Below are 23941 nucleotides of genomic sequence, written 5' to 3'. Positions count from 1 at the left end.
TTTTGCAAACCCCTACCACCTTAAACTTTTCAAACATCTTTTGCACCTACGATGCTGAATACTAGCTATAAGACTGCTGTGGTTAAACCTTCATCCAGAATATCTAAATGAAATGTGTCTAACCCTCCATTCTTTTCAGAAGTACCAGAAAAAGTCTAGTCTCAACAACGTTCAGCCCACATATTTAACAGCTATCTTTTTTAACCATTTATATCTGTTTCCAGGACCTGCCACTCCAATGAAACGGTGCTTACCTACATCGTGAGTGATCTGCTGACTAGGATTCAGATTCCTACTTGGTACTTTTTACTGCGCAGCTTTTTACACTATTACTAACTGTGTACCCCTAAACAAACTGGGAAATCAATTTGGTGTCTCTGACCAGGCTGTCGCATTGGTTAAAATCTTACCTCTCTGAAAGAACACTGTTTCCAACAATGATACCACCTCAGTATTTTCTGGGGTGAGATATGGAGTGCCTCAGGGCTCTGTTCTTGGTCTTCTGCTTTTCTGTCTTCCACTGCTTGGACATATTATATTTAGTCATGGAATTAATTTCCACTGCTACACTGATGATTCCCAGCTCTATGTGCCTATAAAGGCAGATGATTATTCCCATATTACTAAAGAAGAGGCCTCTCATGTCTACTGTGGAATACTGCATGTCATGTAATTTTTTTTACAGTGGAGGAGGAAATGCATTTCTGTGTCTACTTCACCTGTTGAGCAGTGACGACAAAGACGCTCCTCTATGAGCAGCCATGTCTGTGTCCCTGTTTCTCCTGCCAGCTGATGGTCACTCAGCCTGTATTCGGTCAGGATCAGTCTCTGTTTCCTGTCTCTGACAGGGTGCAGATATTCAGCCAATTTATATTCTCTGTTCAGGCTCAAATAACAATTTAGTCTACTTTGTGTTTTTGTTTGACTTCTCTCGTATTGTAGGTATAGATCTTTTGATTGATTTATATATTTTTTTTAATTCTGTTTGGTTGTTTTGGCTCAGTGCTCATGGGAGTCTGGTTGTTTAGTTTCATCATCAGCTGACTGAAGGGACTGTTTTCAGGGTTTAGTTCTTGGGTTTGTAGTGATTTAAATTGAAGTGTGTCTTTTGGGCTGAAATTTAAATATGTCCAAAATGTTAAGGCCCATATTTGGATGTTTAATAGTAACGAAAAGCGCCCCATTTCTGCTTGACAGGTGTTACTTGGCATGTTCCTCTGGACAGTCAGAGTTCTTCTGCAAAATTTGGTGTGGAGGGCCTCTATGGGGTGTTTGTCCCATGAGTCATGCTCCAATCCACTCAGCGGGCCCCAGATCTCACTTCCATAAAATGCTATTGGTAAAATTACATTGCCAAATATTTTTGTCCATATTCTGATTGGAAAATAAAAGCTCAGTAATTTGGTTTTTATTGTGTACAATGCTCTACATGCTTTTTCTTTGAGGGCATTTATTGCATATTGAAATTTCCTGATGCAGATAGGGTCAGGCCAAGGTAAGTATATTTTTGGTGTGTTTAATCAGGGTTTTATTCAGGTATTTGTTTTCAAGACATCTGGGGGGTCTTTTTTGTTCGTTTTTTTATTGAAAGCACAATGATTTGGGTTTTCTTAAAATTTACCTCCAGGGCCCAATTTTGGCAGTAAAGTTCTGTAATTTCCTACTTCTAAATTCTGATAAAATCCAGATGCTGGCCATTGGCCCTGCTCAACAAAGACACCAGTACAGTAAAAGCTGTTATCACATGTAATTATATATGATTACACACAAACAAATCCTTTAAGTGTGTTGTAAAGCATTTATTGCCTGTTACATGTACATATTATTGTAAAATTACAAATGATTAACAGTTAAGTTTAAAACAATTCGTAAATGTATTTAAAACACATTGACACATATGATTACAATGATATGCTAATTTATGTAATCAATCATTTTAACTGTTTATACAAATGTTTTGGATGATTCTGTTGAGCTGCAGTTGCTGAAAAATATGTCATTTATAAGAAATGACGACGACTAGAAATTTTAAAAGAGGAATCTCCATTCGTTACGTGCATCATTTCATACATGATTGCTGACGGCTTAAAAGCCACCCTCGCTTTTGTACCACTGAGCCCTGGCAACAACATCGTTGGAGTAGTCTCCACACCAGGTTTTGGCGTCCACCTCTTCATAGGAGTGGATGTTCGCATCCCCTGCATGGTAGGCTGCTATCCCACCTGCAGAGACAAATACAAATTAGAGCAAAGCAAAACAAAGTGTGAGGCCAGTTTGTCATGAAATTCTAATAATTCGGTGAAACAATAAACCTTTCAGCTGCTGCTCCTTGGTCCAGTCTGGAAATACATGCTTGATGCGTAACATGAAATACAGCAGGATGTCAATGGCTTGGCAGAGGTGTTCCTCACTGTCCCATTCGCCTTTTGGGATGTGTCCACCTCCTTTTGGATTGATATCAATCTATGGAAATATTAGGTAATAAAGTTCAGATAAACACAACTATTTTGCACTGTAACACAAGACACTGGAGAGTGCATAAAAGAGTATGGTTATGACCTGCATCAGCCCGTAGGTATTATAGGCTTTTCTCTTCTCGTCATAGCACCCCTTGCCTGCCGTCAGTGTCTTTCCAGCCCTGCATGACCTGGAAATGAGTGCAGCAATGAGAGCTGGATCAAGTCCTTTCTGACGAGCCGCATTTTGGATGATGGTTTTGAATTTGTTCATCTCCACCAGATCAGTCTCAGCCATGGCGTATGACGCCTTCACACCTTTAGAAAGTAATCAAGGAGAGAACAGGGATCAGGGCTCAGTCTATTGATACAACTACAGCATAAATATAGATAATTATGTAACTGTAGATGGGTGGATCTGTTTTTACCTGAGTATTTCAGCTTGTCCTGCTGAGCTGTTTGTTGTGAGGCACCGGTAGTTTCCACCAACATGATGTTTCCGTACCCTACAAATGTTTATTAGAATATTTTTCTTCAACACACTTGTACATCAACAAGAGCACATATCATGAGGACCTTAAGTCTCCTGAACCAACCAAAATCAATTACTTACTGGAAACAGGTGCCACTGAAGCCTCACCGAACTCCTCAGCTGGAAATACACAAAACACACACAATGTTTAACAGCACCTAAACAATTAATAATTAACAGACTGTACTGATATAATTATGAGCATTATCTGATAACCGTAGACAAAGGGTGTGAATGCAGGCAGGTATAGGCTTAAAATGAAAGTGAAAATGAATTCCAGTTATCGCTGACTGATTTAAAAAAAAAAAAAAAAAAAACATTGTGAAATATCTTCTCTGCCTCTGAAACACTTTTGTTGCATGGACTTTGAGACCAAAAAAAACTAACATAAGGGAGTGAATGTGGAAAGCAAGAGCAGGGGACAATGAAATAGCAAAAGCCATTGGGGGCACGGTACCAAAAGAAAAAAGATGAAATTCGCAAATTTGCGCATAGAGTATTACTTGTCTGCAATTGATAGGAGGGTGCACCAATGTGAAATAAAGTCTTTTAATTTCAGAGAGATTTTGGGATGCAGCAACCATCAACACAACATCCATCCACTTCCGCTATAATTTTCTCTGGAAAAGTGCGGGCAATGTGTTACCAAATGTATAGTTTTGTTTTGTATTCTAGGTTCTTAACTAAAATAATGTAGTATGTTGTCTTGTATTGCATCGCAATGTTTATCTTTTGGAAAACCTAAAAAAAAAGGAATTACAGAAAAGAGGATGGAAAGCGCAGGGAGACGGCTGTGCCGTGCTGCTCTTTAACAGAAGTGCATCGATTATTCAGAAGTACATTTGCAAAAACCAAGCAGGTGGTGATCATCCTTCAAGACGCTTCTCGTGTACAAGTAAAAAAAATCACTTCTGACACCAAACTTGTGTCCTTGTGTGCGTGTTAAACTCACCGAGGCTCTTTTTTTGCTGGTTGCAGCCAATCTCCCCCAGCGCCTCCAGAGCCACCTCTTTAGCTTTGACTTCGGTGTGGAACTGAACCAGGACACGTACGATTTCTGGACGACTTTTTCCCTCCAGATCTGCCAGTCTGATCCGCGGCTCTTCCTTGCGGTCCCGTACCGCGGAGCAGAACCTTTTTACTTGCTCCTCGGACAAGTCATCCAGCGCGTCCGCTATAGCGCGTTTAACGGGCTTGGGAGGCATCTCTGCACCTCAGCCGGAGGACCAAAACACACTGCTGCTGCTGCTGCTGCTGCTGCTGCTGGGAGCTCTCCTCACTGATGGAGCACAGCTGGACTGAGAATAGTCTGCTGTGGGATAGCCTATAACTGCACTGTGAAAACCAGCAGCTGACCAGAGGCCGGAGCGCAGTCAAACTAAGTGAATCTGAACGTACACTGACTTTAATGCCTGACTGGGAAACTCCCCCCACCCCAACAGTCATCAGCCAAACCCTGAGACATTTTCTACCAATCACATTAGGCTATAAACTAAGGTGTTATCAACTTATCTCTTTTAGACAGATCCTGTGTCAAAATATAATCTTAAGAGCTTCATTGCTTGGTCATGTTCTCATGGAGCATATTCCTGAAAAACATGTCAAGATTATTAGTTTATGGGTCTGGCCCAGTGGTGGAAGAAGGATTCACATCTTTTATTTGGCTTAATAACAAAAAATATTCTGTTACAAGTCCTGCATTTAAAGGGAAAAGCACAAGTGCACAGTAAGTTTCCCAATGTAAAACATGTGTTAGAGTAGACTGACACTTTCAGAGTTATTACAACAGCTAGAGTAAGACGCCCCCCAGTGTTGGCGTTAATCTCCGTAGTTAAAACAGGTGGTGTTAAAATCATTCTCCCATTGGTTGGCATTCGCAGTGAGTGAGTGAATTTGGAGTAGCGGGTGCAAGATATGCTCAAACCATTGTATGGATCATAGACTGACACAATACACTCCACACATATCACCATGACCATGATCGAGACAAGCAGTTGCTTGTGTCCTTCTCAGCAGGATTTGTGAGCACTGCAGATAACACAGTCAACATTGAGAGACCGCTGAGGTAGGGAGTGAGATGCAGATAAAGTTGGGTGGACAGACAGTGACATAGACCATGGAGGTGAAGTTCAAGGTACAGGCCCTGTCATTGCTCAGAAACATTCAATGACAGGTCAGTGACAAGAAGATTCTCCTAAACTCACTCAAGTTGTTCAACTGACTGATAATCTTCACCCAACGGGATATGATATTCAAAACAAGCATAGAGTATGAGCTTACTCCTTTCCCCTTGTCCTTGTTCGGCCGCAAAGGTCAGAGGAGGTGAACAAGGCAGGCTTTTCCAAGACCAGCCTAAAAGACTTCACCACTCACTTTGGTTTCCAAAAATATATGAGCGTGTGAGAGTCTGAAATAAAGATATCTGAAACACCAGAGATGTCTTTCAATCTTTTAATGCTCTGCACAAAGGGTCAGGCATGGCAGGCAGTCTGCAGAGTGTAGACAAAAGGTATCCTTGCTGGGACTCCTTTATAGACAAGTTAGGGAGGAAACTGACAAGAAGGTACGTGCACCTGCAAGGACGTCGACCGGCTAGGACCGGTTCTGTGGTCAACAAGTCGACTTAGCCTTGAACAGAATGAAACAAACATAACAAATCCTGTATGGTATTTGATTGTGTAAGCATTTTTAAATTACATGGGAGACAGTCATTGGAGAGTTCTATCAGTGAGCAACTTACAAAAGGCATTTGTTGGACCAAAGTTAATACAAGTGATGGGTTTTATAGTTATATGGTAATTTTCCATTACATGACCAACCTTTCTCCAGTCTGGTGCTCGATGGCAGATGACTTCTCTACATGGTCAAGTAGGAACAAGGTCAGACTTGGCAGGAGATGGCCAACAGTTACCTGAGCTATGTGCAGTGTCTTGGCAGTCGCTCTCAGAAGATCATTCTTGTCTTCGATGGCTATAGCAGCTCATGTCCAAATCCAGTGTCCAAGAACTCCTGCTGTGATCAACAGTTTCGACCAGTTAAGATACATTTGATGGCAAGGGCAAAGTTCATGGATAACACTCATAACAAGAGTGAGCCCATCTATCTCCTCTTTTCAACATTTCAGAAACATCCGATCACCATGGAGCACTGTGACAACGATGCTGACACTTTGATTGTGGCTGCTGCCACAAATGACACTGTTGAGGTCATTATGAAGCACTGTTGAAGTACTTACATCAACTGCGATTCTGTGGTTGATATTTTGCTGTGTTGTGCTGTGTTTTGATTTGCCATGTTGTAATGCAAGTGTATTTATCCTCAGAAAGGAAGAATATTAGCATTGTTAAATAAAATGACAATTGCACAGTTTTTGGCACGGTTTTAGATGCTTTGCACACTATTTTCAGGTGCGGGCAGAAGATACAGATGTGCTAGTAATGCTAGTTCACCATAGCTCAAACACCAATCACCCACTCTTCTGAACCATGTCGAAGGGCTCTTACAAGGTCAGGAAGATCCAAAAGCTCTCTCTGAAAGACAAAGGCACCACCTGCTCTTTTCTCAAGCCTTCACCGGTTGTGATATGGTTTCTGCAATCTGGGACCACGGGAAATCAACTCTCTTTGACAGGTTTTGTGCAGGAGACACTGATGAACACATGGACATCTTCCTTTACAACACATTCTCACTCCGACCTCGTCACATATTGATGTTTGGTCATGGACATACGACGTGCAAGGTACCCTGGGTGTGTTGGTTGTTGACATTCTGGGACACTGTGTTAAGTTCTGCCTCTTACATGCATTGTCTTCTTTCAAGACACACTTCTGTTTTCACAGGAAATTTATGTCGGTACAACACCGCAAATTCACTTTTTTTCCCTCAACAACAACCACACATGGTTGGGTTTCAGCAACAAAGACACGTGGTTAGGTTTAGGAAAAAAGAACAGGGTTTGGCTTTAGAATCTTACGAGACGCAATCACCACTTCCTCAGGTGAAAGTTGGTGTTTGTTGGACCCATCCACCTCCTCTCCCACCTGCCCCACTAAGACTTTAGCCGCCTTAACTTTCATCCTTGTCCCGTCGTGTATGCCCGGATGCTGCCGGGTGCCGCTAAACTATAATGATGATTGGCCGTGTATCATGCTGATGTTAAAGGATGCCATTCTTTGTTGGTTTCTGATGCTGCAAGTCCCTGCCCAAGTGCCAGATCTTGACGACTTCAGAGTGAGACCTAGCTCTTTAAAAAAACTAATAGTTCATAGTAACCTATATACACAAAATATGAAATTTATGAAATCTCAGATTCCTGTAATAACAGAGTCGCCAGGGTTACATGTTGAGTCATGAGGGTCTGCTAGCTCTGTTGAAGTCTCTCCCTCTTTCTCCTCCAACTCAACCCCAAAAGCACAATAGCTGAACTAAATATGCATATATTTGACCATTTTACAAGTTCCTGAAGAGAGTCCACCCTTCTGCTGAATCAGAAAAACTTGGGGTTCCCAATCCTACTGAAAAGCTTTGAACAATACACTCTGAAGGTTTGACTGAAATCAAAAACAAAAGTAGAGTTAATGATCTAATCCGATTTCAGAATCCATCTTTTCTTTTAATCAACCCATTTGCGAGATTTTATCCAATCCAATAGCTGAAACCTGATCAGATTATTTCTGAACACCTGGGCCCTGGGCTGGTCAAGTTGGCCCAGTCACATCATCAACGCTTACAGCAACACAGTATTCCCATGCACAAAACAGACACAAAATGGCTACAAAGAGACACAACATTACCAAAAAAGACACAAAAATGATCACAAAGAAACATGAAATGACAAAAAAAGACAAAATGACGGCAGAGAGACACAAAATGATCATAAAGAGACACAAAACAAATAAAAGACACAAGATTACCCCAAAGAGAGACAAAACATCGACAGACACAAGAGGACCCAAAAAGACACACACCAAAAACATACAGAACCACCACTAAGTCTGTGTGTCTTGCTCCTACATAAGACAAGATAAGACTTTTACATGTCTGTGCCATCTATTCAATTTTTCAATTCACTAAGCTTATCGGCAAGACATTTCATATGTGTTGCCAAAGCACAGTTACATTTTGAGACAGACATACAATTTAAAGAAAAAAAAACTAATTAAGTGAAGGAGTAAAAACCTAGGCAGAGTGTGATCCATGAGGAGATGAACTATATGTTGTTGTGTTGTTGTCTCTATCTATCTATCTATCTATCTATCTATCTATCTATCTATCTATCCATCCATCCATCCATCAATCCATCCATCCGTCCGTCCGTAAGGGAAGGTTTAGACAGAATAATTTCAATAATTTCAGGTGATGAAACCACATCATCTGCACAGGTAGAGTTAGACAGGAAATATATTTTTTTTTCTGTTCAATACACATATTATTTTCTACTATTTTATCTATTATGTACATACAAATGTACGAATGCAGTCAGGCCTAGGACAAAACTTTCTGTAATGTTACAGAACTGTCAAACCAAATCCACCATGGACATTTGGTCTGACCAGTGCCTGAAAAAGGCTCACACAATGGTAAGTTACTCTTCTCTGTTTAAGTTTTCTAAAATGAAAAGTTATGTGCTTGATGTCTTTCTCAGTGAACAAATTAACCAATAAAAACGTAACCATTTCTCAGGCAAAAGGCCATGACCTAAATGGTCTTGAAGAGCCCCTACAAAGAGCCGATGGAACACACGTCAGTAAAACGCACCCTGAACCTGACAGTCTTGACTTCAGTCATTTAAAATGGAAGGTCTGGAAAGAAGGACCACTGTTTGAGACCAATAAACAAAGAAAGCAGTTGTGATTTAGCAAGTCATCGCTGTTTTTCCAGCAGCTTTTTAAAGACCAAACGTAGTTGCATAGTATGGACAGGATCTGGGCATAAATGTATTACTGAACATGCATGGGCCCAGGGGGCTGAAGTGTCATAACTTCATTTTCATAACTGTAAACACAAAATGAGACACAAAGAGATGCAAAACAACAATGAAAAGGTGCAAAACCACCACAAGGTCTGTGTGTCTTGCTCTTATGTAGAGGTGGTGGTGGGGCCTTTTGCATGTGTTCAGGGGCCCATCATCTCATTATCCACCCATGGTTTTGGGTGTTGCTTTTGTCTAGCTAATGTCATATGACTTTAAATAAAATACATAATGGTATTATCATAGAAGCCATCCTGATCATTTGTCTTTTTTAATCTTTTTGCATTGTATGTTGTTGTTGTTTTTTGCAGAGTGTGCAACTTTAAAGAGGCAGCCACCTTACCACCGCTGGAAGTACTTTCACTTTGGTGGACACCCATGAGAGGCTTTTGAAAAACATTGAGTTTCATTCTTAGTGTGATCTGAAGCATCGAAACCTGCTGCTGCCGGATGTTCCACGGCCTCACAGTTCTGCTGATGCTGAACTTTACATGGGAGACATTTCTGAGAAGACGCACCCAGAGTCAAAAAACATCAGAGTTCCTTCTCTTGATGATAAAGTAGCTTGTCTGTTTCCCCAGCCTCCCAGGGAAGATGAAGCTCTAAATATGATGCCCCTCAGTTGGCTGGCTGACATTCCACTTCCTCCAAAATCCTCCGCCTGCTGATGACATGTTGGACATGGGAAGCATCCATGAAAAGATGTACCCAGATTTTTCATACATTGCGTTTCCTTCTGTGGATGATGAAGTGGCAGTGGCCTGTCTGTTTTCCCAGCCTCTCAGCATACAGGCTCATGAGGTTCCTCTGACTCCCAAGTCCTTCCCCCACTGATGCTCTGGATGACGAGGTGGCCTCTCAGACATGTGAGCCTTTTAACCTGCTGCCCTAGGAGGTTCCACTGCCTCCAAGCCCTTCTCCTACTGAGGACGTGCCTGACATTGAAGAAACTGGTGAGAAGAAGTACCCAGACTGGAAAAACAACGGGTTTCCTACTCTTGATGATGACACTGATCCAAATCCTCCAAACGTGGTGTGTCAAGAAGTTTCACTGCCTCAAAGACCTCCACCTAATAATTCCTTCTTTCACACTGAAAACACTTGGGAGAATGGTTTCCCAGATTTGACAAACAGTCCAATCAAAAAAAGTCCAATCAATGGACAGCAAAACATGGGATTTCCAAGTGATCCAGATGTGGAAATCTCGTGTTGTCCAGGATCAGCTGATCCATCTTAAATTTGTGCTAGTTTTCAAAGCATCTATCAATTGGATCACCCTGATCCAGATCCAGAGTTATCAAGATGATTAAAGCCTGTTACAGCCTGCATTCTGCTCATCTTTCTCTCTCTCACCTGCTCCTGGTAAATTTCCATTCACCTGCACCCTGCCATCCAGCCACACTCCCTTCATCTCAAGCCAACTCCACTCACCTGTGTACACAGCAGCTTCTCATCAGCACTCCCTGCATATAAGCAGCTGCTCAGTGCCAGATTGTTCTTCAAACTCCATGCAAGACTTTCAAGCATTCACTCGGTTTCACTCCCTGGTACCAACCCTGCCTGTTCCTGACCTGCCTCCGTTGTCTCTGCCCTGGTAATCAGCTCAGCCTTCTGTCTCCGACTCCGAGTCCTGCCTGCTCTCTTTCTGGTTTTCGTCTGCTCGGCTCTGTGGCTGCATGGTGCTACACCCATCCTCTTTACCTCTGCTCTCCTGGTGCTGTGTATTTGCATCAGAAATACTAAAAGGTACCAAAAGTAAAAGTGCCCATTATGCAGAATGTTCCATTAAATTTTTTTATATCATAAATCATGATGCCATCACTTCAAAAATGTGGTTGTTGTAGAATACAGCTGTAGTTTATACCAGTGCTGTCTTTATAAGGGTAATTTGATGTGACCAACTGAAATGCTGAATATGCAAAATACATTTTGTTTTCATTAAAAATGTTTTGAGAAAGAATATTTGTGGAATTCAAACTTTTGTGGGTTCATCTATTTTTTTTTTTTTTTTTAGTATAAAGTGCAAAGTAAAGGACTCTGTTGTCAGTCCTCTGCTTTTCTGCCTTTCACTGCTTGGGCAAATTGTACTCAGTCATGGGATTAATTTCCACAACTACAATGATGATTCTCAGCTCGATGTGCTTATAAAAGCGAATGATTATTCCCAATTTACTAAATATGAGGCCTCTCTCGTCTACTGTGAAATATTAGGTGTCATGAAATTTCCTGCTTCTAAAATCTGATAAAACTGAGATGCTGGCCATTGGCCCTGCACGACAAAGGCACCAGTACAATATAGCTCTTCTTCTCATAATCTTCTAAACCCCAGTTCCCAATAAGGCAGTGCACATGTTAAAAATCAAATGTTCATACCTCTCAATCAGTTTACAGTTAAGGTTCTTTTTGGAGGAATTCTGACACCAGTCACTGCATCTCCTCAAACTCTGGTGAGGTCACACAACGAATTAAAGCTCAAATGACCTAACTGGATGTCGTTTCCAGGGCCATCCTGCTGACAGTGCCAAAAAAAAAAAGGTGTACCCACCCTGACATAAACTTATCATCCTGACATGACTGCTGCTAATTCAGACACTTTAATTGTCATGATGTACTAATTCTTTGTCTTTCTTGTGAGTAAACCCTCAAATGTGCAACTCCATGTCTGAGCCTCTCTTATTTTAAGTCTTGTTTATGCTGCAACATTATCACATGTAATGATATATGATGACACATGAACACTCCCTCAAAGTGTGCTGTAAAGCATTTATTGACCATTTATATACATGTACAAATTATTAACAGTCAAGTTTAAAACAATTCGTAAATGTATTTAAAACACATTGACACATATGATTACAATGATATGCTAATTTATGTAATCAATCATTTTAACTGTTTAGACAAATGTTTTGGATGATTCTGTTGAGCTGCAGTTGCTGAAAAGTTTATAAGAAATGACGACGACTAGAATTTTTTTTTTTCTTTTTTTTTTTTTAAGATATTTCTTGGGGCATTTTTAGCCTTTAATAGATAGGACAGACAAGTGTGAAAGGGGGAGAGAGACGGAGTGACATGCAGCAAAGGGCCACAGGCTGGAGTCGAATCCAGGCCGCTGTGGCAACAGCCTTGTACATGGGGCGCCTGCTTAAAAGCCACCCTCGCTTTTGTACCACTGAGCCCTGGCAACAACATCGTTGGAGTAATCTCCGCCCCAGGTGTTGGCGTCCACGTCTTCATAGGAGTGGATGTTCCCATCCCCTGCATGGTAGGCTGCTATCCCACCTGCAGAGACAAATACAAATTAGAGCAAAGCAAAACAAAGTGTGAGGCCAGTTTGTCATGAAATTCTAATAATTCGGTGAAACAATAAACCTTTCAGCTGCTGCTCCTTGGTCCAGTCTGGAAATACATGCTTGATGCGTAACATGAAATACAGCAGGATGTCAATGGCTTGGCAGAGGTGTTCCTCACTGTCCCATTCGCCTTTTGGGATGTGTCCACCTCCTTTTGGATTGATATCAATCTATGGAAATATTAGGTAATAAAGTTCAGATAAACACAACTATTTTGCACTGTAACACAAGACACTGGAGAGTGCATAAAAGAGTATGGTTATGACCTGCATCAGCCCGTAGGTATTATAGGCTTTTCTCTTCTCGTCATAGCACCCCTTGCCTGCCGTCAGTGTCTTTCCAGCCCTGCATGACCTGGAAATGAGTGCAGCAATGAGAGCTGGATCAAGTCCTTTCTGACGAGCCGCATTTTGGATGATGGTTTTGAATTTGTTCATCTCCACCAGATCAGTCTCAGCCATGGCGTATGACGCCTTCACACCTTTAGAAAGTAATCAAGGAGAGAACAGGGATCAGGGCTCAGTCTATTGATACAACTACAGCATAAATATAGATAATTATGTAACTGTAGATGGGTGGATCTGTTTTTACCTGAGTATTTCAGCTTGTCCTGCTGAGCTGTTTGTTGTGAGGCACCGGTAGTTTCCACCAACATGATGTTTCCGTACCCTACAAATGTTTATTAGAATATTTTTCTTCAACACACTTGTACATCAACAAGAGCACATATCATGAGGACCTAAAGTCTCCTGAACCAACCAAAATCAATCACTTACTGGAAACAGGTGCCACTGAAGCCTCACCGAACTCCTCAGCTGGAAATACACAAAACACACACAATGTTTAACAGCACCTAAACAATTAATTAACAGACTGTACTGATATAATTATGAGCATTATCTGATAACTGTGACAAAGGGTGTGAATGCAGGCAGGTATAGGCTTAAAATGAAAGTGAAAATAATTTCCAGTTATCGCTGACTGATTTTTTTTTTTTTTTTTAAACATTGTGAAATATCTCCTGTGCCTCTGAAACACTTTTGTTGCATGGACTTTAAGACAAAAAAAATCTAACGTAGACCAATATCAATACTTAATTGTGATTACAAGATACACATTAATTTTAGTCAACAGATTTGAAACCTTCATGACAGTACTAATTAATAAAGATCAATCTGGCTTCATCAAGGGGCGACAGACCCAGGACAGTATAAAACGGACATTGCATGTAATTGAAGAAGTACAAAGGAAAGGAGAAAGTGCCATATTATCAAGTTTAGACACTGAAAAAGCCTTTGATTGTGTCAGCTGGAGATTCTTGTATCTTTGCTTGGAGAATTTTGGCTTCAAACCTGAGTCAGTCACATGTATTAGAACACTATATCAGGACCCAGTCGCAAAAATAAAAATACATGGCAGCCTTACTAAATGGTTTAAGTTGGAAAGGTCTACTGGACAGGGATGTTGTCTCTCCCCCATCCTATTTGCAGTCTTTATTGAACGCCCAGCTCAAGCAGTGCGACAAAATGAGGAAATAGAGGGAGTAAATATCAGAGACACAGAACACGAAATTTGGCTGTTTGCAGATGACGTCTTGATATATTTAAAACAACCAGACATCAACCTACCAAAACTGATGACCTTATTAGCATTCTATGGATACCTCTCTGGTTCTAAGTTAAATGTAGAAAAAACACAGATCCTATCTGTTAATTATTCCCGATCTACAGAAATTAAAAAAAGATAGGGTTACAAATGGGACAAAAATCAATTTATTATCTAGGAATAAAAATCACAAAAAACTACCTGAATTATATGAAACAAATTACAAACAACTAAACCAAGAAATCTTTAAGGATATGGAAAGATGGGAAGTTCTGATGTCGTCTTGTAGTATCAAGATGAATGTGTTGCCAAGAATTTTGTATCTATTTCAGTCTTTGCCAGTGCTGATTCCTCCCTCACAATTTATAGAGTGGGACCAGAAAATTTCAAGATTTATTTGGAAGGGATGCAAACCAAGAATCAAATATACATCACTTCAAATACCTAAAGATGGGAGAGGCTTGGCACTGCCAAACCTTAAAGAATATTACTATGCTGCATAGCTCCGGCCCTTGATATGCTGGTGTGTTGCGAATTGTGCCACAAGATGGAAGGAGATAGAGTTAGAGAACTGTCATGTACCGAGTATGATTGCTAATCGAAATATGTTTGAAGACAAAAAAAGGAAAGCTGTATCTGATTACCAAATTCACCTTGGAGGTCTGGTTTAAAGGAGTAAGGAAGTCAAGACTGGAAAGTGAGATAAAAATTCTGAATTGGATGGCTTATGATACTAATTTCATGCCTGGGACCCTGGACCAAAAAATAGGGCAAATAGGGGCCTAACGATATTAGATACAGTAGGCCTAATCGGAAAAAAAAAAGAAATCAAAAGCTCAAAAGACTACTTATACTATAAGACTTACATATACTATAAAACTACAACAAACAATATGGGAAAACAGATGGGAAAAATCGACTATCTACAAATACCATCATAAAGACTAAGAGAAATTCTACTGACACTATGTTCTATGTCTGTCGTGTTGTTTAATGAGAAAATTGATAAACCATAAGTAAAAAAAAAAAAAATCTAACGTAAGGGAGTGGATGTGGAGAGCAAGAGCAAGGGAAAATGAAAAGGCAAAAACCATCCCCAAATCCCTTGTGACACCAAACTTGTGCGTGTTAAACTCACCGAGGCTCTTTTTTTGCTGGTTGCAGCCAATCTCCCCCAGCGCCTCCAGAGCCACCTCTTTAGCTTTGACTTCAGTGTAGAACTGAACCAGGACATCTGCGATTGCTGGATTTCTTTTTCCGTCCAGATCCGCCTTTCTGACCCGCGGCTCTTCCTTGCGGTCCCGGATCGCGGAGCAGAACCTCTCAACTTGCTCCTCGGACAAGTCATCCAGCGCTTCCGTTATAGCGCGTTTAACGGACTTGGGAGGCATCTCTGCACCTCAGCCGGAGGACCAAAACACACTGCTGCTGCTGCTGCTGCTGCTGCTGCTGACCAGAGGCAGGGGCGCAGTCAAACTGAGTGATTCTGAAAGTGCACTGTATTTCCTTCCTGACTGGGAAACTCCCCCCACCCCAACAGTCATCAACCAAACCCTGAGACATTTTCTACGCATTCAAAAAATATTCACATTTTATTCATTCGTTGTGTTTCAATTGGTTGTCGGTTATTTTGCTGTGCAATTATATAGATAGGCTACTGCAGCAGTGAGGTACAATATAATCTAAGGTGTTATTAACTTATCTCTTTAAACAGATCCTGTGTCAAAATCTTAAGAGCTTCATTATTGTAGTTCATGTTCATGTAGTTCTCATGGAGCATATTCCTTAAAAAAAAAGTTAGGTTTATGCCTGGCCCAGAAGGATTCACATCTTTTACTTAGACCATGATACCAAAAATACTCAGTTACAAGTAAAAGTCCCACATTTAAAGTCGTACTTAAGCACGTATTTGCATCAAATTATATTAAAAGGTACCAAAAGTAAAAGTACTCGTTATTCATATCATTTCTATATCATACATTATATCACTGGATTATAATTACTGATGCATTAATGTGTAAGCATCACTAATGTTGCAGCTGATAGCTGATAGGCTAATTTAAACTGCTTTGAACACTGCTGGTTAGCCTAACCCATAATAGATCATAATTTATTGGTTGATTCATATCATGTGTCAATAATATTAATTTGTAAAGTAGATAGTAATGACAGTTTTCAGATAAATGTAGTGAAGTAAAAAAGACAATATATGCTTCCAAAATGTAGAGGCGTAGAAGTAAAAAACATAAACAGATTATGACACAATGGGCCCTGAGCAGAGACACATAAAAGCCTCCCAGGGTAGGTACAACATGTTGTTTCTCCCCACAGCGTCATACATGCGTTTGGCCTTGTTGTTGAGCTAGTTTGCTGTCTCTGTCAAGTAGTCACTCACTCTACAGCAGGAAAATTGCACTTCAAAATGAAAGCACTGTGCTGGAAATTCACTGTACTTAAAAATAAAGTGTGTTTTTTACAAACTTGAGATATTCGCAAGTAACTTGTGGTCATTTCAGAAGGGATCAGTAACCCACTTTTGGGCTGCAGCCCACTAGTTGAGAACCACTGAGTACCCAGTGCAAGTCTTTTGGATAAACTGAGGGAATAGAAACACTCTCCTACACGGTATCATGATGGTTTCTTTCTTGTAACATCTTTAAATTGAATGTTCAAGCTATTCCTTTAGTTCTGTCTTTATTAAGGACTTTTGGGGCTCAGTTATTAACATGATGACTAAGCCCTTAGACAAGAAATGCAAGCTTAGGGCCCCCCTGAGCCCTTGGGCCAACGCATTCTCACTCCGACCTTGTCACATATTAATGTTTGTCATGGACTTTCCACATCCACATATGACGTGCAAGGTACCCTGGGTGGGTTGGTTGTCGACATTCTGGGACACCGTGTCAAATTCTCACATGCATTGTCTTTTTTCACAATACACTTCCTTTCTCACAGGAAATTTAATTTTAACACAGCAAATTAACATCTTTTTTCCTTCCATAACCCACCATGGTTGGGTTTAGGCAACACTAACATGTGGTTGGGTGTAGGGACAAAAAACAGGGTTTGGCTATGGAATCTTACGGGACACAAACATCGCTCTCTCAGGTGAAAGTCGATGTTTCCCCCTGACACCACCGGCCGCTGTTAAACTATAACTGCAACCGGCCACTTGTCACGCTGACATTAAAGGACGCCTTTTTTCGTCGGTTTCTGACACCACAAGTCACTGCCTAATCACCTGATTTTGACGACTTCGGAATGAGACCGGGCTCCTTGGCCCCTGGGCCCTTAGCCTGGACCCAATAGGCCCATTCAGTAATACATCCATGAGTATAAAGTAGGATATAAGTACTGTATGTAATGTAAAGAACAAGTAACTCGATTAGGTTAATTTTGTCTACTCAGTTAAATAGTATAAAGGTTTTTCTTTTTTCAGACAAAAAGATTAGGAGATGTTTCGAATACACCCCTTCATTATGGTTTATATAATTCATGCTTTTCAAAGAATTTCAACACAGCCAGATATAATTATAGTAATTCTAGCGGTGACTAGTCGTATTTGTTTCATTTTTTGACAACACAGTGACATTTTTAATTATTTAATCTAAAACTTAGAAGAATCTGCCATTAGAAATAAAAAAAAAGATGTGCGTGTGATCTCATTTTAATTCAAGAAATGTACAATTTTACGGTAGTTTAAGACATGACCTTTGTGTCCTCAGTGGTAGTGGTGGTAGTGGGGGCTCTGCTCCCTGGGCATGAAGGTTTTGAAGAACTAATCACCAGGAACCTGCAGATGGCGCTGATGTCAATGAAATTCTAAAACTGTGACGGAGTGGTTCTCAATTTCTTTCTGTCACGCTCCCTTCAAAAGCTGAAACGGTTCATGCCCCCCACCCCACTTTTTTTTTTATCAATCATTAACCATAACTGGGAAAGCAACTAATAAAGATGATCCATGTGGAATTTCAGTGAAGCACCACCTGCAGTGGCCCCACAGTTTGAGTCCCACTGCTGTGACTTACCACACGACTAAAACAGGGGTTTAAAATGATAGTCCATACTGGTGCTGGTGAAGGTTTGATGGCTTATCTTGTGAGTGAAGTAATAACAATGACATTATGCATCCTCACTGTTGTCTGCCTGTCTTTGGTGTATTTTTTTTATTCCAGCATGTCATCTGTTGCATCTTCCCATGGTACAATGAACTCTACAAAGTCAACAGTAATTTGAGTGCAGCAGCACAGGTCAGGTCATTTAGTGTCACTATGTGAGCATGTTTAAGTGTAAAAAATAAAACACTGATGTTTGGTTGGCTCATGGGTTGTTGTATATAAACATTTTACAGATCAAGCAATTCATTGAGAATATTATCTGCCTATTAATTGTTAATAAAAATAATCATGAGTTGCAGCCACTTCCTGCATGGTTTAGTGCCACATATCAGAACATTTTTGCCACTCTGCTATGTTATTTGCATATGTGCACCTTGACTGAAATGTGAGTGATTAATTTGTTATTGTGTGTGTAGTTCAAGGGCTCTGTTTACTGTTGGCTTTGACTGAAGCCTTGCTCTCTTTCCTGTCAGTGAGTAGACACAACAGACTCTGTGATGAAAGGCAAAACCATCCTGCATGCACTTTAACCCAACTTGCTAGGAGTTTTTATGCTTTTACTCTTATGTTTTACAAAAAAAAATAATGTTGTAGTAAAGCAATCACTACAGTTTGTGTCAACACTAATATTACAAAACATTTGTCAAATACAAAGACCTGTGTCTGTGTGGTACAGCTGTTCTAGATGCACCTGGCAGTGAATACAGCCAGTGGAAGACAAATGAACCGGACAGGTGTTAGAAACAATCACATTTATTACAGTTGGCCAATCTCTTTATTCTTCTGTTTCTGGAGAGTCTGTTTCCTGTAAAATCATAAAAGAAGAAATTAGATTATTGTGAAGCAGGACTGCGATTCTTGTGTCATATGTTTTTTGTTTGTATTAATACAATTAATGTATTAATAATATTTTCACATCTAACGGAATTAAGTTAAGGAGTTCACTTCATCCAAACCAGAGTTGGTGATTGTTGGAACAAAGACAAAACAAGAATGTTTTTTGTGAGTTTTATTTTATTTTGTTGACTATAAATGAAGTGGGTTTTTTTTTACGATGATAAAATTATTGTTTATTTAAATGGAGTCTGGTGGGTTTGGCAGTAGCAGTGTCTGGGCTGTTTCTGGTTTAACAAAAATGATCTGACTCTTTAAAAAAAGGTCTAGTTCTATATTGATCCTTTCTTCAGTTGTTAGACACATAAATTAACAATCTGAGTCTGTCAGTGGCAAAACAAGGCCTTTCAGTGGATGTAAACTGACGGTGGGTGCCCTGCATGTGAGGATGACCAAACAGATTCATTTCATTGGCAAACATTTAAAGCAACATTGGTTTGAGGTTATTTGCACTGGAGGTGGTGGATTTGAACGGTATAAACATTAAAATGATAAATTAGTTCAGAATCTGGAAGATTAACTCAAGAGCCATTTCATAAAGTGAAACTACTCCAAAAATTAAGTAAACTATACAGCCAGCAGTGGCAGATATCATACCATGAAGTGTTCCCAGCTTCGTATTTCTGAAAAGAAGGCGTCCCCAGGGCAGGAAGTGTAGTTCACCACCTGTCTGTGGCCGTAAAACGTGAAGTTAGCAGCCAGTCTTCCTCCATCTACTGCACATTGGACCAGACGATGGCGCAGCAGGTCGATGGCATGGCGGGATGGCAGGGTGGCAGTGTAGTTACCAATGATTGACACGCCATACCCAATGGCATTGTGCCCCCTGGTGTGTCTGCCGAGGTAGTTCCAGCCTCTGCCTTCATAGACGTAGCCATCAGAGCCAACCACAAAGCTGAGGGCACAAAGATAGTACTCACATGACTAATGAATGCAGTGTACAGTAAGTGGAGGTAAACTTCTTTATTTTTTTAAACAACATTTATGCAAATATTGGAGGATGATGTTAAGTCAGAAATTGTGCTGCTAGATATTCCTAACAAATGTGTGCTTGTAAAACCACAAACTTGAACATTTACATTTCTGTTTGAGAGATACAGTGTGTTTATTATTGAGCTTTAGAAGTAGGCAGATTGTTTAGACTTTGGACTGAGCCAGGCTATCTGTTTCCCCTTGCTACCAGTCTTTATGCTAAGCTAGGCTAATCACCTCCTGTCTCCAACATCAGTCTTTTCATCGAAACCAACTCTTGGCAAAAAAAAGCAAATGAGTGCATTTCCTAAGATGTCAAACTATTCCTCTAAGAGCTGGTTACCTGTATCCTATGTCGCTCCAGTTACGAACTTCCTGATGGAAACGCTGCATGGCTCTCATGTCGCGAGAGCACCTTGAGAAGGATAAACAGGGCGAGGATGGCTCGTAGGTGTGGTGAACATAGAGGAACTTGAGAGGCAAAGACAGTGGGATAGGTGTACTCTGGTAGGCTTTTGCCCCCCACTGACAACGAGGGATGATTTGAGGGCAGTCTGAGGAGATGAGGAGAGACGATGATGGTTAGGAAATTAAAAAAGATCCAGATTTGGCTGTCATACCTAAGACGAGGGTCTGACTGATATTGGTTCATTTCAGATATATCAGTATCTGTGTATATGTCAGCTGCTGGCTAAGAAAAATTGCAGTACAGAAATGTCAAAGATGATTATGATGTAGTTTGGAAAGATGGGTGCCATTACATTGTTTCTTCCAACACAGTCTCACATAAATACATGGAATGGACATGGCCTCTTAACAACACATTACATGGTGGGCACAAAATGTGTTAAAATTATGTGCTGGCAACACCAAAGCAATGTGTCTATTAGCAATGGTCTCATTTTCATTGTGAAGTGTTTGTAGTTTAGGGTTAGAGAACAAATATTACTTGGGTAAGTTTAGGAAAAGATCTTGATTTCAATTAAAATAACAATGTACAGGACATGGCCCAAGTGACATAAAATGACGTACTTGATGTAGTTACGAAAGTACCTGCATAAAGTACTTTGTGTAGTTACGAAAAGTCTGTTAAGTCCATATAGTAATATAACTATGTTGAGCTTTGGTTTCACATAATCAGCTGTTTCTTCACCAGAGGGGCTGACAAGCTAATTGTTCAACTGTAAAAATGCTCAAAACATATCTAGGTCTAAGGTTTCGATTTTTGCCCTTCTAGGGGCGGGGAACACAACACTGACATATTATCTCCTTATAAAGTTGATGTACGAGCATGTTAACAAACATTTGCTTATTTAGCCTACACATCCAGCAGACATGGGGCAACATAAGAATTATTTGGAGTTATGTTTGTATCCACCTGATGAACAAGAGCCCAATATTCTCTCTCTTTTAGTTCTGTAATATCCGTCTCTTCAGCTGCTAAATGCTGCATTACATTCACCAGCTAGTTGTTAACTGCGTCTGCCTGCTGTTTTTAGCTGATCAGGTAGCGTAGCAGGTTTATCAGAGCTCTTTCGCTAATAACTGCTGCCTGCTGAAAGACGCTAAAATGCTTCTTAGAGTTGAAGGGAGTCAGGTGATAATTCTCTATTTTGTTTTCATTATCAATTAATCTACCCACTATTCAATATGAACATTGATTAGGTTAATTTTCAAGAGCAACATAAAACCCTCTGACAGTCATGTTTTTTGTTTAACTCATTGCCTTGCTGCAGTGATGTAGAGGTGTACTCCTTGGTGTGTCAGTACATCCTGACATCACGGTTTGAGACTGACATTACTCTTTAAGGCAGGAATACTCAACTTGCTTTGCCCCGGGGCCGCTTATGCACAATGACAGGAGGCTAGGGGCTTGTTGATAAAAATCATAATTAATATTTATCGGATAAAATTGTTAAATGATGCAAATCCCGTCGCAGCAGCTCCACACAGGTCAGGTGTATACAGGGACATTTCTGGGATTTGAGGACATTCAGGATTTCTGTTGGGTAAATAAAAAGCACTATTTTGATGCTTTTTTTAAGCACTCTGGCACATAATTTACATTCAAAGCACAAAAAAGTCCCTGTGTGGATCAGTTTATTTCCATTGTGAATAAGGAAATGGTCAGCGGTTCGCCTGGCATCTTATTGCAGGTGTAAGTTTAGTATTACTGCTTCTTTTTTTTTTTAAATTAAAATGTTAGTTTATTTAATATTTTTATGTTAAATAAAAAATATATATATATTGTTTTTTAATTTTATAATAAAATGAAATAATTTTTTGGTTTGAAAAAATATCTGCAACAATTTTGATAATGTAATATAAAAAAAATCACAGGTTCCAGCTTCTCAAATGTAAATACATTTCTGTTTTCATTCCCTTCTATGACAGTAAACTGAATATCTTTTTTTTGTTAAACAACAACAGGCATTTTAAAAGTGACTATTGGGTTTGGGAACTTGTGATGCACATTTTTCACAAGTTTTAGAGACCAAGTGATTAATTAAACATGGTAGTTTAATCACTGATGAAAATAGTTGCAGCCCTACTTTGCACCCAAGTGTACTTTTATTAATCACTTCATAGCTCACCCCAGTACTTGTGCACAAAAGCCTGTAATCCATCTTTCACCGCCTTCCCCAAGCCAGTGTCCAGAGCTATCCATTGTGTCTTCTCCAACTTCCACACTAGCGTTAGTGTCTCCATCACCTGGCTGTGAAGATCGAGTGGCTCCAGAATGGATCGAGAGATCTCCCTTCGCCTCGGGCTAATGTGGCTGGTTATATCATCCATACCCTGTCCCTCCTGAAGAGTAAAACTATAGTATCCTTTCAAAACTCCACTGAGGGCCTGCGGCTGTTCAGATGCAGTTAGGTTGCTGAGGTCTGTGCCCAGTATAACTCCATCCATGCCCCCATGAATGACAGCATCAGTGGCCAGTGTAGCAGGCCAAGACAACTTGAACAACTTTGGGTGGTCCACGCTGTCCCAGCACCCGTTAGGCCCCATGCGCTTAGATGCCGGGATGTCCTGTAGGCTGAGGAAGGACAAGCCCAGCGTCCTGCCTAAGGTGAGAGGAAAGAGCCCAACAGCTGGTGTCCCCTCCATGTTGGCTTTCAGTCCTGCTTCGATCCCTCGCAGTAAGGGTGCAAGAGCCACCGTGGTGCCATCTGGAGCCAGAACCACCCCTCTTTCCTCTCCGTAATCTGTCACAATGTGGTGGATGGCCTTGTCAAAGAAGCTAAAGGACGAGGCATTGAGAATGGCTGTCTCTAGGACCTCAGCATCAGTGAGATTATACGAGGCACCCAAGAAATGAATGGTCATCTCATCGTCGTGGCCGGCGGTCCTCCGCAGGGCCCGAACCAGAGCCAGGGGGGACAGACCAGGGTTGGACTCTTCCACCTGCTGCACAGCCTGGATGAAGCTGTCCATGTTGCGCAGATGGAGACCTGACAACAAATCAGGAACAAAAGAAGTGAGGGAAGTGCAATAATGACTCTTAATAACTATTTACGAAAACTGACTACTCACATAAACTGTCAGGTTGTAGGTAGTGGGGAGAAGAGGATAAAATAGGGTGAAACAAGGTTTTAATACAACTAGTCCATACCCATTGAGTGCACAGTTGCCCACGTACAGTTTCACACGGTGTGTGTTTGGGATACAGGTCATAGGAAATTGCAGATTAAATAGTCAACTGAACCCATTAAGAAGAGCAATGTATTCAGACAGAGTTTTTGTGAATTTGATAGTACAATCCTTTTACTGAAAGTACAGCAGTACTATTGCCAATAGTGGTAAAATGGTATCATTTGTCAAACGTGGGACAGACAGAATGACTGACAGACAGTTTCCGTGATTATGTACAGCATACCATACCAATAGTCATACCAAAAATTAGAAAAAAAACAAACATTCAGCCACAGGGGGAGCCACAGCAATCGGTCGCATTTTAGCCATTTTTAAGCATTTTTCTGTTGTTATAGCACCACCCAGTTGCCAATTAGAGTTAAATTTCTCCAGTCACCTTGAGG

The 23941-nt window shown here is 40.6% G+C and overlaps 3 protein-coding genes and 1 pseudogene across 3 annotated transcripts in view; all 4 read right to left on the bottom strand.

Moving 5' to 3' along the window:
- LOC126389773 (myosin-10) overlaps positions 1–23941 on the bottom strand; it is a 667776-nt gene that overhangs the window by 283112 nt on the left and 360723 nt on the right. The gene's annotated exons all lie outside the window — the stretch shown is intronic.
- LOC126389786 (lysozyme g-like) lies at positions 1870–4266 on the bottom strand (annotated as a pseudogene).
- On the bottom strand, positions 11703–15403 carry LOC126389789 (lysozyme g-like). Its single transcript, XM_050043664.1, has 6 exons — positions 15056–15403; positions 13089–13127; positions 12904–12981; positions 12579–12793; positions 12332–12482; positions 11703–12241 (listed from the first exon to the last, which is right to left on the bottom strand). The coding sequence occupies exons 1-6, from the start codon at positions 15306–15308 to the stop codon at positions 12105–12107; spliced, it is 873 nt and encodes a 290-aa protein (XP_049899621.1). The 5' UTR covers positions 15309–15403; the 3' UTR covers positions 11703–12104.
- The window catches only part of LOC126389782 (N-acetylmuramoyl-L-alanine amidase-like), an 8052-nt gene continuing 2883 nt past the window's right edge, over positions 18773–23941 (bottom strand). Inside the window, exons 2-5 of the mRNA XM_050043655.1 lie at positions 22496–23356; positions 20245–20455; positions 19527–19824; positions 18773–18840 (exon numbers count right to left, since the gene is read on the bottom strand). Of these exons, the coding sequence (XP_049899612.1) occupies positions 18811–18840; positions 19527–19824; positions 20245–20455; positions 22496–23356 (1400 nt within the window). The 3' untranslated portion in view covers positions 18773–18810. The remainder of the gene's footprint in view (positions 18841–19526; positions 19825–20244; positions 20456–22495; positions 23357–23941) is intronic.

Source organism: Epinephelus moara, chromosome 5 (assembly GCF_006386435.1).
Source record: "Epinephelus moara isolate mb chromosome 5, YSFRI_EMoa_1.0, whole genome shotgun sequence".
Lineage (NCBI taxonomy): Eukaryota > Metazoa > Chordata > Actinopteri > Perciformes > Serranidae > Epinephelus > Epinephelus moara.
This window is presented reverse-complemented; position numbering and strand designations above follow the sequence as displayed.